We start from the raw sequence: 22,369 nt of genomic DNA, 5'->3' as shown, positions 1-22,369 counted from the left end.
TGGTTGACATTTATCTCCCTGTAAGTCAGCTTTGGTTCACCATTATGGTGTCATCCTAATACCTAGAATGATGTCTGACACACAGTAACCACCCCCAAAAAATTTTATTGAATGTCCCAGGTCACACTGTGAATATTAAAACACAAGAATTTACAATGGAAATACTGTCTTATGATTATAATAACAATAACTGTAGAAGAGATGTATATAAAAGAGGAGCAGATAAGAAAGATCACACTGCTTTAATGTATCTATTTTTCAAATTCTGAGGACCAAAACAAATTTACTCCCCCAAAACCTAACCATAAGTAATGTCTTTCTATTGCTTTGAAAAGGAATCTCACCTTCTAAGGTAAGAACATACCTATTTAATATAATTAGCAATGTAACTGCCATGACCCATTCAAATTTGTCAAATATAAAAATTTTAAATGACAATGTCTAGAAAAGGTAGAAATTTGAGCCTGCCATTTACCTTCAGAAAATCACCTTCCTGATCTTTGTCTACACACCCCCTCCCTCCAAGCATTATATCGATATTTACATTCATACCAGCACTAGAAATCATGTCCCCAGGTTGTACTAATTAGATAAAGAACTAAAGCCTAACTATTTACCTAATAATCTTCTAATCATTCCATCATTATCTGTTTTTAAATGGTAAGTAATTTGTGAATTTTTAAAGATTTTTCTGGTAAAGATGGCTTAGATGTTTGTGGTGGAAAATGAAGAAGAGCTGCTTGTTAGGAAAAAAAAAATGAAGTGCTTTCTTAGAGTTCATCTCTTTCCCTTTTTCACAATAAAATTAGAGATCAGTAGAATGCTTGGGCTTAGAGATAACTGTAGTACAGAACTGTAACCAAATTCACGAAGCACTTTTACTTTATACACACGTACAAAGTATACACAAGTATATACAAAGAATACACAAAGGACATTCACCAGGCTACAGAAAAGATTCAAAGAATCTTTGTCATGGCATTTATTTTAATGCTATTTTTCTGCAGAAAAACAGTATGAAAAGTACTGTCTGCAATTAGAACATTTTCTGATGTTAGTAAAAATAACTAAAAGCAATTACTATATAAAGATTACAATCACTGGATGTTCTGCTAAAACTTCTATGTCTTAATCTATTAAATCATTAGGTTTCCACAGTCCCCTAATTAGAAATCTTTTATTGTAAGAGAAAAATTCTGTTTCTCTCTGAAACAATTCACTATGTAAATGAACCCTGTAAAAGAACTGAACAGCTGTGCCTAAAAGCTGAGGCAATTAATTGTTATATACACCCAGCCTATTAGATTTATTTACAAAGTTAGTTGTACATTTTGCTTGTACAGCTACTTTCACGTTTTTTATGAAACATGACTATAGTTCAGATCACTTGTCTGACAGGTGGCTTCTATGAATGTAATTAAGGACTTCCCTCTTAGAAACTAATAAAGGAGCAAAGAGTACAAATACACTTTGGCTGCAAGACACAATTTGAGTGTGGGTTAGAAATCTGAAAAATGCTATTACAATGTTATTTTCTAACCTTTCCATTTGTATTCTTGGTTCTACATCTTACTGCCTAATTCCAGTATTTCCATCATTTAATTATTCACTATTTCTCATTGACCTAAGTCTCTCACTAGTTTTTACCCATCTTTTAAAAAAAAATGCTTCTGCCCACTGTTTCCCATTTTTTGAAGTGACATTACACCTTTCTTCTACCAAATCTCTCTGAGGCTCAAGTTAATTAATTCTTACCTCATCTTCTAAATTCTACCCATCAGGTATCTAGGCCACCATTCCACTAAAGTTGTTCTCTACGAGTTTACTATTTACCCAATACAAAGGCTTTTTCTCAGCTTTTCAAACTCCCTGACTTTTCCATTAGAGAACTACTGGCCAATGCTAACCAAATTCACCTTCTCTCCCTTGGTTGCTATAATTCACTGTCTTGGTCTTCTTCATACCTATTTTTCACTGTTCCTTGAGTACTTCTCTCAAAGGTCTGCATTCCCTCCTCCTATTTTATACTCTTTAATATTACCTAAAGTTGTATCATTTGCCCTCAGGTTTCTCTTTTCACTGTCTCCATAACTCTTAACAAATTCAATACAATGCCTCAAAATTTCAATTCTACAGTGTATCTTCAATTAAAGAAACAAATATCTGTTTTTATGTTTGGTGGTCTGTCTACGTCGAATTCAGTATGTCCTGTGATCAAATTAATTCATCCTTTAAGGGGAAAAAAAAAAAAAGCTTTCCAAAATTTCCTTCTTTAGGCAACAGTAATATTGTCTGAACTAGAAAATTACGTTCAGGTAGTCAACAAATATCATTGAGACATCTTAGCATATGTATCTTCAGCACCTCTTCTACAGACTATATCACAACAGTATCTTATTTTTATACTACTACTAAGTTCTGAATCAGTGCCTTGCTGATATTGCCGTATTTGGCATTGTTTATGTTTTTATGGTTATATACATCAAAGTAGACACACCTCACCTAAAATTATCAAGACAAAAACATATTGACTACTCTGGAGTCCCATGCATATGGGAAACACATGATAAATTAAGCTTTTTCATGAACCTTGGGCAATGGTGATCTTAATTGTGCAAAAATGCCATAATATACAATTGATCTGTGTAATTCAAGTGCAAACAAGTCCTCTAGTTACAAATTTACTACTTGTTATTCTTCTGTACATTCCACTTGGGCATGCATAAATAACTGCATTAACACCAATAATCAAAATCTAAAAGTAAATTTACAAATGCTGTTTGAATTTTAACCTTTAAAAGCTCTGAACTATTATAAATATAACAATATAATGCATTTCTTTGGTTATATCTTGCATGAACAGGAGGTCTGAATATGATCCACCCTAACTGCTAATATTTTTATATTTATTTATGTATTCTGATAGTGCTTTTAAACATAATTCTTTCCATACTTCTACTATACAACCTTCAGATGATCCTTCATCGGACATGCTGGGGTTAGATAGGTTTAGGAATTCAAATTTTTTTTAATTTTAAAGGTAATATACCACAGATTTAACAATCCCAACAAGGTTAGGGGCAGTATTACATATTCACATACAGTAATATTTTTTAGATGAACATGTGAGGAGACACACTGAGATAATATAAATTCTGGTCAGGTTTTGCTGCCAAATGAGTTTAGGTCAGGTTACGTTTTGTCAGGTCACATTATTTCTGAAAAACAGCTTTCATTTTCAGAGTTTTTGGTTTTTCAAAATTGTGGATAAGAGATTGTGGGTCTGTACAATTAATATTACCAACAGTCCAGATCCTTCATTCTTTTCTACAACAAAGTCATTGAAAGTCACTTTTCCCATTCTCCCAATGACACAAAATATGCCAATATTGAAGTATAAATTTAGATCTCCTTATTCAAGTTGGATAAAGTTTAATACGAAATAAACCATATCACTCCAGGAAAAAAAACTTGTTTGTCAGCACAGAGAATTTAACCCCCAACAAAAACTTTTCTACCAATTCAGAATAAAGACTTATTGTTTATGATAAAAATACTATTGGAAAGAAGGACTTCTGGCCTTCAGGGCAACTACCTGGCTACTAAAGTACATCTGTGAACTACCGACATGGGTACTACCTGGCAGCATGTTAGAAATGCAGACTCTTGGGCCCTCCCATACCTACCCAATCTGACTCTTCATTAAATCAACATCCCCAGGTGCTTCATTTGTACATTTACGCAGAAAACGTTAACCTAACAGGCCTAACTGCTTTTCCTTAAAAAGGTCTGCCTACCAGTTCAGTCACTGGCTTACATCCGGAAAAATACTTGCAGAGGTTTCCTACAGCCCTAACTGGTAAGAGTGGCTCACTGGGCCTAAACCATTTATGCAAACAATATGGTTTTTGCCAAACGTCTGCTTTCATTCTGTTAGTCTGGAATTTTGTTACCTGCCAGGCAGAGGCTGCCTGCTTCTCAAGTCCTCACTAAAAACCCTGGGGCTGAGTCTCTAACAAACCTCCCTGGTGGACAATATTTCACGTGTTATCACAATTCATTGCTGGGAGAATGAAGCATGTCCTATGTGACCCCACTGGGAGAAGACACAAGACTCTTGTGCCTGGATTCCCCGAGATTTCATCCAATGTACCTTTCCTCTTTGCTAATTTTGCTTTGCATCCTTTTGCCATAATGAGTCTTCCTAGCAAATTACTGAGGTCGTGGGGACCTCCAAAACAAGACTAGAGCTTGAGAACCACTGCTGTAGAGCTTAAGTGCATGACTTGAGGAGTGTGGGCTTACCCCAAGACAAGGAATTCATCAGCCATAAAGTCTGATACACTGAGAAGAACACTCATGCAAAAGGGGCAGAGAACAAAGAAAAGTATCTCTGGGTAAAGCTGCAAACAGAAACAAAACAAATAAAAAGAGACTTCCCTGAGATTCTAAGCCAACCACAGGTGTCTTTGGAACCTAGATATATTCTTTTGCATGATCCAAAAAAAAAATCTCAAAATGAGAATTTTAATTTAAAGTAGCCCTTGGTATACCATATTCCTGGGCAGCAGAAGCAAATTCAACCATCAACCACCACCTCAACCCACCCACCCACCCACCCAACTAGGTAGCCACCCTTAGTCTGAGTAACCTAAAAAATTTAAGTGCACAAGCAAAAATCATAAACACAGAAGGAAACGTGAAAACAAGCCACTATCAACAGAAACAATAAACAAAAAAATCTTAAAAGACTGTAAATATTAGAAGTACCATATACATAATACAAACAATGAAATAATTATGTTTTATATATCTAAAGCAGGGAGTTTGGCAAACTTGTTCCATTAAGGGTCAGACTAAGTATTTCAGGCTTTGAAAGGTATAAGGTCTCTTTCGCAACTAAACTCAGTAGCCGTAGCACCAAAGCAGCTGTAGGCAATACTTAAATGAGCACAGCTATGTCTCAATAAAACTATTTACAAATGCAGCATCTGTAAGCCTTACTTGCAAAATCTGCAGGCCATAACTTGCAAGCTTCTGGTTTAAAGGAAAGAAAGGACTGAAAATATGATTCAAAATTTACAAACATCCAAGCAGAACTTCTTGAAATAAAAATAGCATGATTGAAATTTAAAAAACTCATTGGGGGGATAAACAGAATAAACACAGCTGTGGGGAGAACTAATGAACTGAAAGATACATCTGAAGGTATTATAACATGATCCCCAAGAAAAAAGGAGACAAAATACATGAAAAAATTTAAAAAACAAGAAAGATAATGAGAAAGTCTAACATGCATTTAATAAGAATTCCTAAACAAGAAAAAATGCAGGAGATGCACTACTCAAAAAGTCAGACTGAGAATTTTTCAAAATTGTTCAAAAACATGAAAAATACTTAGAATCAGGATGCCCAATGAATTTCAAAGTAGGACAAATAACCATCTAAACACATTTTATTCAAGATGTTTCAGACCAAAGCAAAAGAAATACTACAGACTGAAAAGACAGATTACGCAGAAAGAGAAGCAATATGACAGACATATTCAAAAAATTAAATTAAAAGTGTGTGAACCTTGTGTATGAATCCTGACTCAAAATGATATCTGTAAGACAATCAGGAAAATTTGAACACTAAATACTAGATGATATAAAGAAATCATTGTTAATTTACTTAGTTGTGCTAATAGTATTACAGTTATATATTTAAAAGTCCTTATCCTTTAGAAATACACACTGATGTATTTACAAATTAAATAATACTTGCCTAGGATTTGCTTTAAAATTATCCACAAAGGGAGGAGGAAGATTTACACATGAGGTAAGACTGCCCCATATGTTTACGATAGTTGAAGTAGGATAAGGCGTACATGAGGGTTCCTTATATTTTTTTCTCTGTGTATGTGTATGTTTGAAATTTTTCATAATAGAATATTTTTAATGAAAGTCTGATAATCCCAAGTGTTGACAAAAGTATGGATCAAGAGCAACTCTTACATATTGCTACTATGATATACATATATTTTTTCATATAAGCAGTAATTCTACACCAAGTTATATAACCTAGAGTAACTTACGTATGAGTACCAGGATTCATGTACAAGACCATATATAAAATCATTGTTTATAAGAGCAAAAAACTACAACCAAATGTCCATGATTAAAAGAATGGATAAATCACTATTATTTATTTAATAACATTTGCCTTCTGGGTTTTCACCCTAGCACTTACCGACACTATACTAGGGTCTTTGAACAAATTTTCTCATGTAATACTTATACTTCAACGATACTATTTCTTGCCTACCTCTTCTAGTCTCACATCCTCCACTCTTCCTCTCCTCAAGCGCTTTCTTTCTCTGGTTCTTTCCTATCTCTGGGCCTTTGGATCAATATTTTATGTTCCTTCTACCTGTTGAAGACTTTCCCCCTACTTCTTCACTTGGTGCCTCCCCATTAGTCCTGGATCAACTAAATATCACTGCCTCAGAGAAGTTTTCTCTGACCAACCCCCTAACCACCTATCAACTCTCTTTCACATACTCCAATTTTACATTATTCAGAGCATTTATTCATACTTAAAATTCTGTGTTCACCTGTTTACTGTCTGTGTTCTCCTTACTAGAACATAAACTCCTCAGGGGAAATATTCAATGTTTTTCACCACTGAATCACCAGCAAAAGAACAGTACCCAGCACACAGTTAAGGTAAATAAATATCTGTCAACTATGACTGAGGGAGGCAGGAGTGAACAAATTATTACAATATTACAAGAAAGGTAACATACAATATACTATAGAAGCCCAAAGAAGGAAGATATTCCACCCAGCTGAGAAAATTAAGATTAACTTTGTAGAAAATGTGTTTCTAGCTAGAGTGAAGAGAGTAGATTGGGAAAGGATAGAACTAGAACAGGGATAGTAGTTATGAAGCCAATGCAATCACCCAAGAAAGAAAATGAGGCCTCAAGAATGGCATGGCAACAGAAATGGAAAAAAGATTTTACCAGTATTTCAGAGATAAAATCATTATTATCTGGTCACAGATTTGATGTGTAGAATAAGGACAAAGAATGAGGCTAGAATGTCTCCTGGGTGTCCTCCTGGGTGACATGGCCCCATTAAAGTAATTCTCTTAAAACCCAAATGGAAAATATAGAAAGATTTTTAGAATACTAAGATAATTAGTTAAGTATGAAACACAGAAAGCTTGAAATACATGACTACATTGTTAAGATGTTGAGTAAGCCATGAAAAAATGGGCCTGGACCCCTCAAGCTACACACAAATTTGATGGTCATTTATTCAGCCAATAACGACTTACCAAGCACATATAATGTGCTGGAGCTGTTCTAGGCTCTGGGGATACAATGGTGAACAACACAAAGTGCTTGTCCTCACAAAACTTACATTCCAGGGAGACAGACAAACAATACTGTAATTGGCAGCAGTGACAAGGGCTACAGAAGAAAACAATATAAAAGAATAGAAAGTGGGCTTCCCTGGTGGCGCAGTGGTTGAGAGTCCGCCTGCCGATGCAGGGGACATGGGTTCGTGCCCCGGTCCGGGAGGATCCCACATGCCGCGGAGCGGCTAGGCCCGTGAGCCATGGCCGCTGAGCCTGCGCGTCCGGAGCCTGTGCTCCGCAACGGGAGAGGCCACAGCAGTGAAAGGCACACGTACCGAAAGAAAAAAAAAAGAATAGAAAGTGATGGAGATGAGGGCTACTTTAGATAAGATGATCAGAGAAGGCCTCTCTGATAAAGTGATATTTGAACAGAGTTAAATAAAGTGAGGGAGCAAGCCTCCCAAGATTAGGGGAAGAATAATCTAGACAGAATGTAACAGAAGTACGAAGGCCCTGAAAAGAGAATAAGAGTAGGAATGAAAAAAAAGGAGGCTGTTTTGCCAAATATAGTGAACAAAAGGAAAAGAGTTAGGAAATGACAACGGCTGTGAGGAAGCCAGGGACTAGATTATAATGGCAGTCATCACATATAGTGGTTGTATACTTTTTAGAAAAATTATCTTCTCACACATATTCCAGTACAGTGCTAAAATACAGCAGATGCTCGATGAATTCTTTTCAAATTAATGAGTGAATAAATCACTGAGTTAATGAATTCCCACTACATTTGAGTCCAACTTATATTTAACTGTTTCCTGAACTCCAATTCATCCCAAAGGACAAACCAAATACCAATTTAAAAGTCTAAATTTTAAGCTTTAATAATCTTCAGAAGCAGAATTTTTAAAATGTTTTGAACAGTGACATCACCACTAGAACAAGTACATGCCCTTCCAAGAGGACTGCTTAGAAGGAAAACATTTACTTCGAAGTATGTAATTTCTAGATTGCCTGCTAAAACAACACATCATGTGATAAATCCTTCACACAATTTGAAATGTTCTGATAATCAAAATATCATTTTAGACCAAGTCCTGATCATGGTAGACAGCAAAAAATTACCACACTAGTTCAGCTCTAGGCTAGGAAAAAATCATTTAAAATAATTTGGAAAAAAATTCATGTACCAGTAGGTAACAAGAGCAATAACTAATATAATCCTGAAAAAGATGGTGCAAAATATAGATTTACTGCATTTTACCATTCCTAATACAATCAAACAAGCCCTCACTCAAAATTCACCACTAAAAACACGTATTCTTTCTTTCTTTTTTTTGGCTGTGTTGGGTCTTCGCTGCTACGCATGGGCTTTCTCTACTTGTGGAGAATGGGGGCTATGCTTTGTTGCAGTGTGCAGGCTTCTCATTGTGGTGGCTTCTCTTATTGCAGAGCACGGGCTCCAGGTGCACGGGCTTCAGTATTTGCAGCACACGGGCTCAGTAGTTGTGGCTCATGGGCTCTAGAGCGTACGCTCAGTAGTTGTGGTGCACAGGCTTAGTTGGTCCGCAGCATGTGGGATCTTCCCGGACCAGGGCTCAAACCCGTGTCCCGTGTATTGGCAGGCGGATTCTTCAGCACTGCACCACCAGGGAAGTCCCAAAACAAGTATTCTTTTGGGAGCTAATAATCCACACTCAGTTTAGATCTGTTCAGTGAACTGAACAGTCTAGACTCAGAATCAACAAGGATATTCCAAGGTTATTAAATGTTCCCACCTTCAGGGAATTCCAGTCATTGTTTTCCATAATTCCAAAGAGTAGATGCATAAAAATATTTTAAATGGAGTGAATACTAATATCTTTAAAATTACCAACATTTAGAAAATGCACTTCATCAAAACTTCTTCACCTTCAGTATAGTTGAATATTTTTGTTTCACTTTCATATTTACTCTTGCTTTTGCATATTGAAATAAGTAAAATGCTCTTTATTTTACTCATCTATGCTAAGCACATGTTGCCAAGTTGCTGTCAAGTATTTAATCAATTTCCTATGCAATATTCAGTTCTAAGTTCTTCGGGATATGCATACCAAGAGATGGGCAGTGGAATCTTTTTCTAACAAAGCATCACCGACTCAGAGACAAAAACCTAAAATTCAATGAAGAATTAATTAAAAAAAAAAACTTGACAATTAAAATTTATTTTAAATCAAGGAATATAAAACACTATCAAGTACGGGAAAAGAAAAATGTGAAGAGTCACCAGAAGACTAGAAATAGAATAAGAGAAATACAAATCGATGAGAGAAATTGAAAAAAACAAGGGTAAGATGGAGAAACAATCACACGAAGACACTTTAAAACTATTAATGATGTCTTCCACATGAGATTATTGCAGTGAAGACCAAGAACTGTTTACCATCCTCCCTTTTTCTCCATAGAAATACTAAGCCAATTTCTGTAACCATTCCACCAATTTAATTAGGTCAACACAAGACTTTTATTGGATTGGAATTCTAGTTTTTCCAACTTTCTAACTGGTAGCTTTGAACTCTTTACGGTGATTTATCTATAATTTTTCTTTAAATAGTCATTATGAAAAAAATTCAAGAAAAAAAAATTCACCTATCTAGATGTTTTCATGGCTAAAACATTAAAAGGTCAGGCTAAAGAGGAAAAAACAGATATTCAGAAAATGATTTTAAATGTTTTAAGTTGGAATTAGTGTAATTATTCCAAACTCTAACCACTCATATAAATCCACTGCCCAACCAAATGAAAAAAAATCCATACACATCATGACATACCTAACACACATTAGCAGACTTGGATTAAAATAACTTTAACTTGGGCTTCCCTGGTGGCGCAGGGGTTGAGAACCCACCTGCCAATGCAGGGGACATGGGTTTGAGCCCTGGTCACAGACGACCCCCACATGCCACGGAGCAACTAAGCCCATGTGCCACAACTACCCAGCCTGCGCTCTAGAGCCCGCAAGGCACAGCTACTGAGCCCGCGTGCCACAACTACTGAAGCCTGCGTGCCCAGAGCCCGTGCTCTGCAACAAGAGAAGCCACCGCAATGAGAAGCCCACGCACCGCAACGAAGAGTAGCCCCCGCTCACCGCAACTAAAGAAAGCCCGCACGCAGCAACAAAGACCCAACACAGCCAAAAATAACATAAATAAATAAATAAATAAATTAGAAAAGGCAGCTTGTCCAGAGTCAAAAAATTCTAAGAGGCAAGGTCAAGATTCAAATCCAGATTCAAATCCACATCTATCTGGTTCCAAAGCTCAGGCCCTTAGTTACAGTGTTAGACTGTGTTAATGTATCATGCAGGTAGCATGTTATTAAATGTTATTTTGTCCATATTAGTACCCTATATCTATCTTTATACATATAATCCTACTATCCATATTGTAGACATATATAACAACTTTGTCGAGTCATACCTCACCTACCTTGAACTATGCTATGAAGCAATTACCTATCTGGAAAACAACCAGGATGCAAAATCAAGCACTCCAAAAGATACCAATAAAAATTCAAAGTATGTATCATCACCAAGTTTATTCACTACAGTTAGTATATGTTACTGACAGCAGAGCCCCTTAATTCCTCATAATCACAACCTAATTATCCCTATTTTCCATATAATGTTAATAAGTCCAGTTATATAGTTTGTATTTTACAGCACAGTAAAACTAAAAACATAATTTTTAAAGTAGCTTCCATATATGCTTAAAAATAGAAATAATATTTATACACACACATCTGTCCCAAATCTACTCATATTCAAGTACCCCCAGTGAATATTTAGTGGTAATATTGTTACTTACTTTAAAAATAGTTACACTTTTTCCTGTGGTACTTTTATAATAGAGACACAATCACCGATATAAGTAAAAAATTTTTCCTAGGACTCAAAAATTAAATCTAAACTTTTTTAACAAAACAAAATAACTATTACAAGAAACAATAACATAGCAAAAGGCAACTGCCATAGTTTATCCAAATCTCTTAATCTTTTTATTTCCTTTTGAAAACTAACCAGCATTTTGAAAAATTTCTTCCGTTACACTAGGTAAAACAGTATACACTTATATATTCAAAACAATGTTGAAACATGAACACACAACACTGAATTCTCCCGTGACAAAGGAGAAAAGGTCTATTTTAAGGTTTATTAAAAATAAAAAGTGATTTAAACTTTTTTAAGACTACACTAATCTAAAATTATAACTTTTTAACTCATTAAAAAGTTATAAACTCTTATGTTAAGAATTATTCTTACATGACATACGAAATCTTATACAACATAAGAATTAATCCGACCTGCTTTATACCAAGTTATGACATTCGAAAATACCATTAGAAATTACAACATATAAAGTAAAACCACATGTCACTCTAAATAAACAAGATAGGAAATAGCTATCTGTATTCAAATATCCCATTACCATGATTTTATACGAATGTTATGTGACAGATATGATTAAAATCTTACCTACAACACGTGTTAAATAAAACTTTCCACAATATTCCACTTGCCACCCCAGATACTGCTGTATAGCTAAAGGTTCAAGTTCACAGCTCACCTACCTCCAACCTGCAGTCTTCTCACTTTTTCTGCAACTCTATTCCCGTCAGTTTTTCTTTTTCTCATTTTTCTTGGGGGAAGGGGTTGTGGTGATGGTGGTGTGGTGAAGGTTAGGGAGTGTATTATACAGAATTATGAGTGGAAAAAAAACCAGGGCAATTAAAAGTTTTATAGGGATGAACATTAAGCATGGAAATAACTAGCAATACTATTTTAAGATGTGATTTCTCAAAGTATGAAACTATTGATAAAAATATATATGTACACACATCTAAAAACAGTTAAAATACACTTTCATCTGGCAAGTTGTTTCTTCTTAGCAACTAAAAGTAAATTACTTGGCAATCTTCTTTGTTTACAGCTTCTGTGTTTCTTCACTATTTATTCATTATAAGAAACATGTGAAATTACACTGGGTTCTGAACAAGATTACTAAAATCCCTGCAAGTGGCAATTCAACTCTTGTTTTGCTCCTTTAATAGAGTGTTAATTTCCCCAAACACTGTTTATCCTTTACCCAAATAACTAGAGGGTAGGGTGTCTGGATTTGGCAATGAAACAGTGCATGTTTTTCAGGATAAGCTTAATTTCAAATATTCTCTCTCAAATATAAACTGTCAGGCCACATGTTTAAATTTTGAAATCAGAAAATACGGTCATTTTAGCATGGAAAATAACAAAAACACTACTCATCCCACTTATAGTCTCTATTTCCAAATTGCACACATCTAGAAATAAGTTTGATACAAATTTATAGAGCCCTTTGAACATGCAGTATTAATAACGGGGAGAGGAGACACATATACTACAAAACAATGAAAGAAAAAAATCATTTATGCTTGGGTTTGGAATGCAGCCAAGCATCTATATACTCTTAATCAGAAGCACACAATTACTTCACAATATGCCTAAAATCTCTCAGTCCAGTCCAGCACTACCTTCAAAGGTTTGAAAAGCCCTAGCCCAAAATACAATCAGCCTTCAATAGTTAAGAGATTTATATACAGAACTCATCATCAACTTTTTCTCAACATTATCTTCAAATACTGAATAATATGCCAGGAACATGTTAATTCACAAAATTACGCATGATTTTTAAAACACTGATCCAGGGCTCTAACTATTCAAATACTACACTTTTATGCAAAGGTCCTAACAGATGTCAACACTTCTATGAGGACTCTCCTCTAGGTCATTCCTTACCTATCTCCCATTTTTTTCTGAATTCCTCTGGCTTATGACTCCTTTATAAAGATAACTGGCAGGTGCTTCAAATACTATGCCCTGTTACACGTATATCCCAAATATAATATAAAACTCCTTAAAGCCAAGAATTATGCCTTCCTGATTCACATTAACACTTACTAACCTGATAATATACTAAAAATATGCTGTCTTGATATTAACAAGCCACTACAAATCCAAATTCTTCAACATTTTGGGATTAAAAAAATGGCAGAGTAATTGAAGGAGCCAGATTCTTTAAAATCCAGGTAATTAAGGTTAAAAAGCTCTTCTATACTGCTTACTGAACTCAACTGACTCCTTGAACAGGCATGTTTGAAGCCCTGGCACATCCTCAATTTTATTATATTATATATAAATTTCATCATTACCAGGCACATTGCTCAGTTTATGCAATCTGTATGGCTAGAGGACTTTGTAACAGGAATTTTAAGAAGGTGCTTAGGTTTAGGTTCTCTTTCAACCCTATGACTCTGAACACATGAATGTTATATTCAGCTAGTTTTACACAATTATTTTCAATTTAGTTTGGCATCTATATAATCTTGTAAGTACATTCATCATAGTGATATAATTTAAAAGTAGCTATTCAGCTTTAACCTGGCCACACTAACAAAAAAGCACAGATAATACAAAACAATGGATGATCCAAAAAGCATTAACAGTCAACTCTCAATTATTCATATTTGGATTACCTAATAAATATTTTAGCCAGTTTACATCCACTATTCTAAGAGTATTTGCTTAGGAAATAAAAATTGATGCTAATAATTCAAATGAAAGATACATCAATCTACTGTAGGGGAGGAAAAAATATAAAATCTTCCCAAACCACATATAAATAATGCTATTGAGATTATATTTAGCAATCTTCCACCATTATTCACCTTTTTCTTAAGTGTAGGTAACTGAGAGTGGACTGTATTTAGCTTGTAATAGAAGTACAGATACACAGGCACGCAAACCAGTCACTGACCCCACTGTGCTTTTCACAGCCCTATTTCAGTAGCCTGAGACCTGAGAGGGGGAGGAGGTAGCAAGTCACTGCAGATGATCACTTACAAGGAAATTGAGAGTTGACTATAATTTACATTTAAAGTGCTATGAAACACCATACTGCTACATGTATTCATTGCTGTTTATGGGAATCCTTCTCACAGTAACTTAACAAGAGATTTAACAAGGCTTTCTCTTTAACCTTTCAATATCCCAGAAACATCGTGATATCTGAGAATCACAAAGACTGATGGTGAAAGTGCTACGCATGGAAAGTAGTACGCATTTCAGAGATCAGGAAATTGAAGCCCAGAGAAAGTAGCATGCCAAGATCATCCTCAGATTAAAGAAGAGAAGAACTGAGTTCTCCAGAACCCAACTTCAGTGCTACGCCTCTCAACCTCTTCAACCCCAAATTATCCACTTGGCTTCAAAGATCACAATCTTACTAATTTTTAACTTTCTTCTCTGTTTTTCGCCCCTTTCTTCTTATTGATTCCTATGCTGTGACACATACTCTAATCAGCTTATCCTCTAACATTCAGATCTTCAGCTCTTCCTCCATTTACATTCTTCCCTCTCTCAAGGCCCTAAAGCAGAGAACAATCTGATCACAAGAACAACTACAAAAACATCCATTGCAGCATTCACTACCTCTTACACATCTCTGACAGAGTCAATCATCTGAAACTCAAAGTGAAAAGCTGAACTCATTATCATCTCTTCCAAAATGATTTCTCCATTTCTTGGCACCATCGCTTTCATTGTCCCTCAAGTTTGCAAACTTAAAATACTCTTACTTCTACTCTCCTTAATACTGTGCTCCTTTTCTCATCTCTCTCTCCATTCCTCCTTACAATAAATGTCTCGGTTATTATTATACGATATATGCTGGGGAAGAAGCTTAAATTCTAGTGAGAGAAGTAGTGAACAAGGAACTTAAATAGGCAATGGTAAGTGATATTTACAAAGTAATAAACAAAAAATGTGGAAAAGTAGAGGAGGAAGCAATGAATTCCCACTGGGATGATAAGGAAGGATTTTCCCAGAAGTGGCATATGACCTAGACCTTAAAGAATTAGGATTTCTCTAAAGAGTGCTGAAAATGGAATTCTTGGCAGAGAAAACAACCTATGCAAAGAAAAGTAAATAGACACTGCATGCCATGTGCAAGGAAGAACAAACAGTCGTCTTTGACTAAAGCAGGGATTCTCAATCACGGGCATAACACAATCTCCAAGGGGAAAGAACAGGAATGGGGAGGTAGGTACTTTAGGCTAGCAAATTCTCCCCAACCCCCTTTGAAAATCACTGTGTGAAAAGAAGGGAGGAAGTGCGTTACACAAGTGAACTATGTGGAGAGGCAGACTGATTTAGAATAGTATGGTTAAGATAGTACAGAAGAAAATACTTCTAGAATAAATCATAAAAGGCCTTCAATGCCAAGCTAGGAAATTTGGACTTTATTCTGTGAGCAAAAAATGAAACCTGTAAAGTGTGTGTATATAGTTTTTTGTTTGTTTTTGTTGTTGTTGGTTTTGTTTTGTTTTATGTAAGGGAATGAGATCAGTTCCAGATTTCAGGCAATCATATAGCAGAGGGAGTGAAAAAAAGAGAAAAAAATTTTTACTGTCATCCAAATGAGATAATGAGGATGTGAACTAGACCAATGACAATGAGAATAGAAGGAGAGAGAGATTTCAGAGGCAAACTGGGGAAACGTGGCAAATGAACCAAGAAGATGAGCAATAGGTCTCTAGCTTGAATAACAGAGGACGGTGGTGGTACCTAGAAAGTGAAAAGTGGGTATGCGTTGGAGTGCAAAATTTTATAAACCACAACTCTGAGATGATTACCAGACATACATGCTAATATGTTTTGCAAGCTTAGAAGAGAAAGTATGAATAAAAATGTAATTACTGTAACCATCTCAATTCATGGATTCTTGAATCCATGAGTGAAAAGGGTGCTCAGGGAGCTAGCATCAATAAGAGGGCAGACAAGAAAATCAAGGACAGAACCTTAGGGCACACTTGCTTAAGGAGGTGGAAGTCCAGCCAGCAAACAGAGAAGGAGAGGTAGGAAAAGAACCAGGAGTTTTAAGAATAGCAATAGTGTAGTAGCTACAAGTGCATGATCTGCAGTTAGTCACTCACTAGCCCTGTGACCCCTGGCTGAATAACTTACCTTTCTGAGTTTCAGTCTGTTAGAATTTGAAAGCCTATACCTTCAACTGTAAAATACGGATAATAGGAGTACCTCAAAGAGTTATCGAAGATTAAGAAAAATAATGTTTTAGTGCCTGGAACAAAACTACTAATACAGTAAGTAGTCCTAATAATAGAATGGGGAACTTAAAAATACCAATGAATTTTGCATGAGGTTACTAGCATCCCTTAAGAAACTATTTAAGTACAGGGGGAGAGCTGTGTTTACAAGACTAAAGGAGTTAAGGAAGAAAACTGTGTGTAGAGCCTACAAAAAAATAACTGTTTTGAAATCTTTGTCCTTATCATTCTACTCGTCTCACCATCATTCCACGCTTAGCAAAGTACCTGCTCCATATGAATACAACAAAAAATGCTGAACACGAGAAAACTGAGCCAAAAGAAGGAAGAAATGAAGAAGCAAGAAATCTTAGTTCTACAAAGAATCTTAGGGGAAACAGAATTAGGAGCATAAAATTCCTTTCCAGTTTAGCCTTGGAAATGAACAGAGATGATTTATCCTCCGACTCGGGAAAACAGAAGGTAAGTATAGGTGAAATACAAAGGGGAGAAGACAAGGGGATTCACATTAGACAGCCTCTGTCATCCTAATAAAGAAATAACAGTTCTCTGCGCAGAGTACGAGGATTCCAAAGTCAGTTTAGAATCTGGAGAAAACAAATTAGTTGGTTCCTCCATTCCAATATATATTCAACTTCATTTCTGTCTCCAATACCCCGGTCTAGTGTCCCATGATCTCTTAGATTCTACCAGGGGCCTCCAGAGCAGCTCCTCTTCCTACAGACTTTACCTTTCCCAAGGTGTGGTATATTCTCTTGAGAGCCCACATTTCCTTCCACTATGTCCACAATTCTTATAAGACGTCAAGCCCTCTGTGAAGCTGCCTGATTCTCTACCCACCAGATTTAATCATTCTCTCCTCTAGGCTACTTCTGTTCCTTGTACAGTTTGATTACTCAGTTTATTGTTCCGTATCGCAATCACTTCTTTATGTCTGTTCCAGTAAACTCCTAAAAAGGGAGTAACATCTTCCTCACCTTTACTCCTCCAGCACTTAATTCAGCATTTCTTATATAAAAAGCAGTCAATGTTTGTTTTGTCTAACTGAAGTAAGGGATTAAACAACATGAGCAATCTCTTGACTAGAAGGAATCACAAAACAAAAAATTAAGTGTTCAAATCTGCATCATTCAGATAACCTTCCTACTTTCCTAGCTATTAAACAGCAGCTAAGACAGTCAATCTTTTTATTCCTACTAATGGAAAAGTAAAAGGATTGGACAGTCAAAAAATACAAAACTCAATACTTAAAAATAAATTATATTCTAACAGTTATATTTGAATATACACGTTTCCATTTCCCTGGAATTCACCTTGAACACAATAATTAAATTATACTAGGAAGGGCTTACACAGGAAGAATATTCTGTCTCTCTTCAAGTTATTCAGTACCAAGAAGAGATGTACTAGTGGACTGATAAAAAAAAAACAGACTATCCTTGCAGTGGAAGTGGTTAAGGGAAGCATTTTGGTTTCAAAATAAACTGGCATGCAAAACAGAGAGAGTATTTAATGATACCAATAGCAAGTATCACGGACTTTCATGATTAAGTACAGTAGTTGTCTGAACAAAACTTAAAGCAACAATCACCAATATATCAACTATAGGATCTCCTACAATGAAGTTCCTGAACTAGACCAAAATTAATCCAAAAACAATTTTTAATTAAAGCACTTTCGTATAAACCATAGCACTAACATCAATATGAAAACCAAAGAACCTTAAGCCTCTCCTGGGCTTAAAGAAGCTTGCAAGGCTGGCCACGTCTTATTACTAAGAAATTTTCTGGAGTCTGGGAGAAAAATTCTAAGGTTCTGTTAAAGAAAATATCACATTTTTTCTTAAGTACATATAATAGATTGTTCCTTGCTTAGGCCTAATTCTGGTAATGTTACAGTTTTTTGTTTTTGTTTTTTTTTTTTTTACAGTTGTTACATTCAAGAACTTATACAGTGCTGTATGTCAATTACGTCTCAGTAAAACTGGAAGAAAAAAATGATCACAGTTGGGGTGGGGGCACGAGGAAACTAAATGATGGGGGACATATAAGAGCTCCTTATATTTATTATATTCATACATTCACATATACTTTATACATTTTGAAGCTTTTCTTAATAAATTAAAAAAAATAAAAAGAACTCTAGTTCAGAAAGACTATACCCAATTAACTGTATGTCTCAAAAAAAGAAAGCTTCACTACCATAATTCCTTATTAAAAGTTTATAATATTCAAAACAATCGTCTGAAATATTTTAAATGTGATATAAATAATTTTGATTTCATAGTTTAGGAAAGCAACTAACATTTAGTTAACATCACTCACAAAGTACTACGTCCCATGCTGAGTACTATATGGCCTAGCTCATTTACTTATCACATTCTTAACAACCTTCAAGAATAACCTGAAATTAATCTCTTTTTTTTTTTTTTTTGAGCTGAAGAAACCAAGAGTTAATCAAGGTCAAATAACCTGCCCCAAATCACCTATTATGTATCACAGCTGAGATTACAACTCAGAACTATTTGACTTTATACTACACATTGATAGCTCCTTCAAGAATTACAATGATCATGGCCTCTATTTTATAATGAACTTTGTTATACAGCTACACAGTGAATTTCTCAAAGGTTGCATAAAAATAATGAGAATGAGAGCAAACACTGCCTTAGCGTTAAAAAAATTTTTTTGGTTACCCAAACTTTCTCTAAAACATGCCGTAATCCAATCCACAAACAGCTGCCCTTCAGCTGCAACCCAGACTGCCCCACAGTTCTCAAATGATTACTAAAGTTTAATTCCTCATGAACTTTCTTCATGTTAGATCCACAAGCCTTCTTCTAACAATGAATGTTTGTCAGAATAGCAATTTCTCAAACAACAGAGTCACTATACAATGAATCTAACTCAGATTACTTTTTCAAAACTTCCTTAAGACTCTGGAACACAGTTCTCAAATGCCCTCTCACTCCTAGTTGTATATTGCTTTTGCAATCAGATTCAACTGGCTGTGTATATTTCATTCCAAACTGAAATACATCTTGTCAGGGCAAGCAGAAATAGCATTTTCTGCACTATTTGTATTATCCCAGAAACACCTAAGGACATAGGTATTTACTAAATTTTCAGGAAATATAGTATTTTAAATAGTAAATATACAGTTATCTGTGTACTTGAGTAAAACTGGAGTAAACCAAAGGTATCAAATTTGTACATAAGCTCTTTTACTACCCAAAATTTTGACACCAACCAGAGAAACCACTATATATAGGAGCTCAGTAAAGTCAATTTAAAGCACAACTATAACTTATTTCTAGCACCACATTCAAACAGGTCTTTAATACACAAATTAGACCCAAGATCTATCTAATAAATGGTCTTTTCACCTCCATCTAAAACATATGCGCATGTATAAAATAAATCACTAAAACTACATCTGCTACAAAACTCAAATGCTAAATTGAGCCCTGTGGGAATTTTGCTTATTTTGTTAGCAAATTTACTAGAAAATCTTTTTCCACATATATTGCATACAGACTTTTCATATGTGTGTTATACACAGTCAAGTTTCCAAACAGTTACACAAGTCAAAAGTTTTACATCTCCCTACAGTAATATTCAAACCCTATCTGCTGAAAAAATGTTCTAATTTAGTGCATTAGTGATCTAATTAGTTGTCATTTCTATTACTTAAGCCCTATTTTATTTTAGAAACTCTTCTGCCTGTAAAAGGACCTAGTTCACCCGAGACAAAGTCCTAGAACTTTCAGAATAAAATATTGTTACAAAAATGTACTCTTGTAGCTAAATAAAAACTAGGCTTTTAGTTTACAAAACAGTAATCTTACATTATGATACACAAAATAAAACAAATTAGAAAATGCGCTATGCTTTAAATACAGAGATGATCCTCAACAATGAGCTCACATCTAACAAATACTGTAGATAATAGTCATTATGTTAAGTAGAACGTAGGTTAAAAAATTTTTTTTTAATTTTATATAGAATGTTTAAAACGACGTTTTTTCAAACTTCCTAAAGTGCTTTTCAGATCTCAAAAAGGAAACTGAATTCTATACAGCTGAACCAGGTTACACGCTAAGTTACAGCCCGTGTGAAACACGACTTCTTCGGAATCAATAGACCAAATCTTGTTTACCGTGGAAGAGAAAAGAGAAACCTTGTATATAACTACTAAACGCTCAACGAGATATTGTCGAATAAACTCCAGTACGGTGACTGATAGAAGATATACTGGCCAGTAGCCGGCTGGGGTCCTTAAAAATATAGCAGGGGTTTACCCAGTTCCGAAGGTGTAAACAAACCCATCGCCACTGCAGAAGGTAAACAATGAACCTGCAACGAGGGTGAGGGGCCGGCTTTTGCCAACTACAGTCTCAGAGGCCCGGGAAAGGGAAACAAGAGGGAAATACAGCGTACACCAGACACTTCGCAGAAATCACGGGCTCCAGGTTTCACTACCGAGTTATCAATGCTGCGGGTCCCCCAGGGCAGTGGGCAAAGAGAAAAACAGTCACGCAGTCAGCAAGGACCGAGCAGGTCCGGCTTCGGCGCTGGGGGACGGGGAGGGCAGGATGTGGTCGCTCTTCCCTCAGACGTCCTCCGGCAACCTAAATAACAGCCTCTACCTCCCTCCGGCCGCCCCTGGGATTCAGCTGCTCGAGCTCCGGGACAGGAGGACAACGCTCCCCCGCCGATCTAGAGAACCCAGAGGGTCGGCGACTCCGCCGAGTCCCGCTCGGTGCTCCCCGCAGCACCCAGAGGCCCGGAGAAGGGCTCGGAGCGAGGAAAGCGGGCACCGGGAAGGGGGATGGGTCCGGGGAGACTGCCCCCGGCTCGGCTCCCGCGGGCCGGCAGGCGGGGCTCGGGCTCTGCCTCCCGCACCCCCGCGGGTCCCGTGCGGGGCCGGACCCTGTCCACGGCCCCGAGCCCCCGGCTCCTCCCCACTAGGATGCCCTCGCCGGCGCCCGCGGCGCCCCGCGTTACCTCGGGTCAGATCCAGCGGGACGTTCTCCTCGCCGCTGTCATTCCGCCCTGCGCGAAACAGACACATAGCCCCAATTAGGATTCGCTCCCAGGCCAGCGGAGGCAGCCCTGGCTCCGGCCAGCGCCCCGGCTCGTTCCCCCCGCCCATGACCAAGGCTAGGCAAGTGCCAGGGGTGGCGGTTGCCCGGCGGCGAGGGGTGAGGGCCTCAGCGGACTTACCTCGTATTCGGAGGTTCTTCAGCGAGCGGCCGCGGCCGACCGCCGCCATATTGACGGGTTTCAGTCACAACACCGGAAACCTCGCCCAATCGCGCGAGAACCCCTTCCCCTCCCCTCGCGCCGCGCCCGCCCCCCGCGGCGGCTGGCGGCGGGCGGCTGGTGGTGCCGGCTTAGCCCGGGGCGCGGAGGGAGTGCGGTGCCAAGTCGGGATCTTGATAGAGTCTGCGGAGCGCGCGCGCGCGCGCGCCCGCCCGTCCCGGAGGCGGAGGGCGCGGCGACGCGCTCGGCCCTCCGGGAGCACGTCCGCCAGGAGGGGGCATTTCCCACGAGGGGAATCCCATTGATGCGAGTTTGCAGCGTGGAGGATGCTTCCCCTCCAGCCGCCGCGGAAACCGTAGTCAAAACCGACAAGAAGTGGGAGGAGGCCTTCATGCGCCAGGCTGGCCACCTGCTGAAACCATCCTGCATGATTGTTTTCAAGTCCTGAGATAGCCCTCCTTCCTTATTCGTCAATTAAAACGATTTTATTAAAACAACAACAACAAAAATACAAAACACTGTGCAGTTGTAACGTACCTAAATCCTGCCTAGAGTCGCTTTGCTCCAACCAAGTTAACACGTAACAAAGTTTATTTTCCAGCCTCACTGACCACCGTGCTAAGCAG

General features: G+C 37.3%; 1 protein-coding gene across 4 annotated transcripts in view; it reads right to left on the bottom strand.

The window, feature by feature from the left end:
- Window positions 1-21,814, bottom strand: part of RICTOR (RPTOR independent companion of MTOR complex 2) — a 127,646-nt gene extending 105,832 nt beyond the window's left edge. For all 4 annotated transcript variants that reach the window (XM_082837398.1, XM_082837400.1, XM_082837399.1 and 1 more), the window contains exons 1-2: window positions 21,705-21,814; window positions 21,486-21,533 (exon numbers count right to left, since the gene is read on the bottom strand). In XM_082837398.1, coding sequence (XP_082693524.1) covers window positions 21,486-21,533; window positions 21,705-21,753 — 97 coding nt within the window. In that variant the 5' untranslated portion in view covers window positions 21,754-21,814. The remainder of the gene's footprint in view (window positions 1-21,485; window positions 21,534-21,704) is intronic.
- Between the last annotated feature and the right edge of the window lie 555 nt (window positions 21,815-22,369).

This window comes from Leucopleurus acutus, assembly GCF_964270905.1.
Source record: "Leucopleurus acutus genome assembly, chromosome: 3".
NCBI lineage: Eukaryota > Metazoa > Chordata > Mammalia > Artiodactyla > Delphinidae > Leucopleurus > Leucopleurus acutus.
Note: the sequence above shows the minus strand (reverse complement) of the source record. Positions and strands in the feature narration are given on the sequence as shown.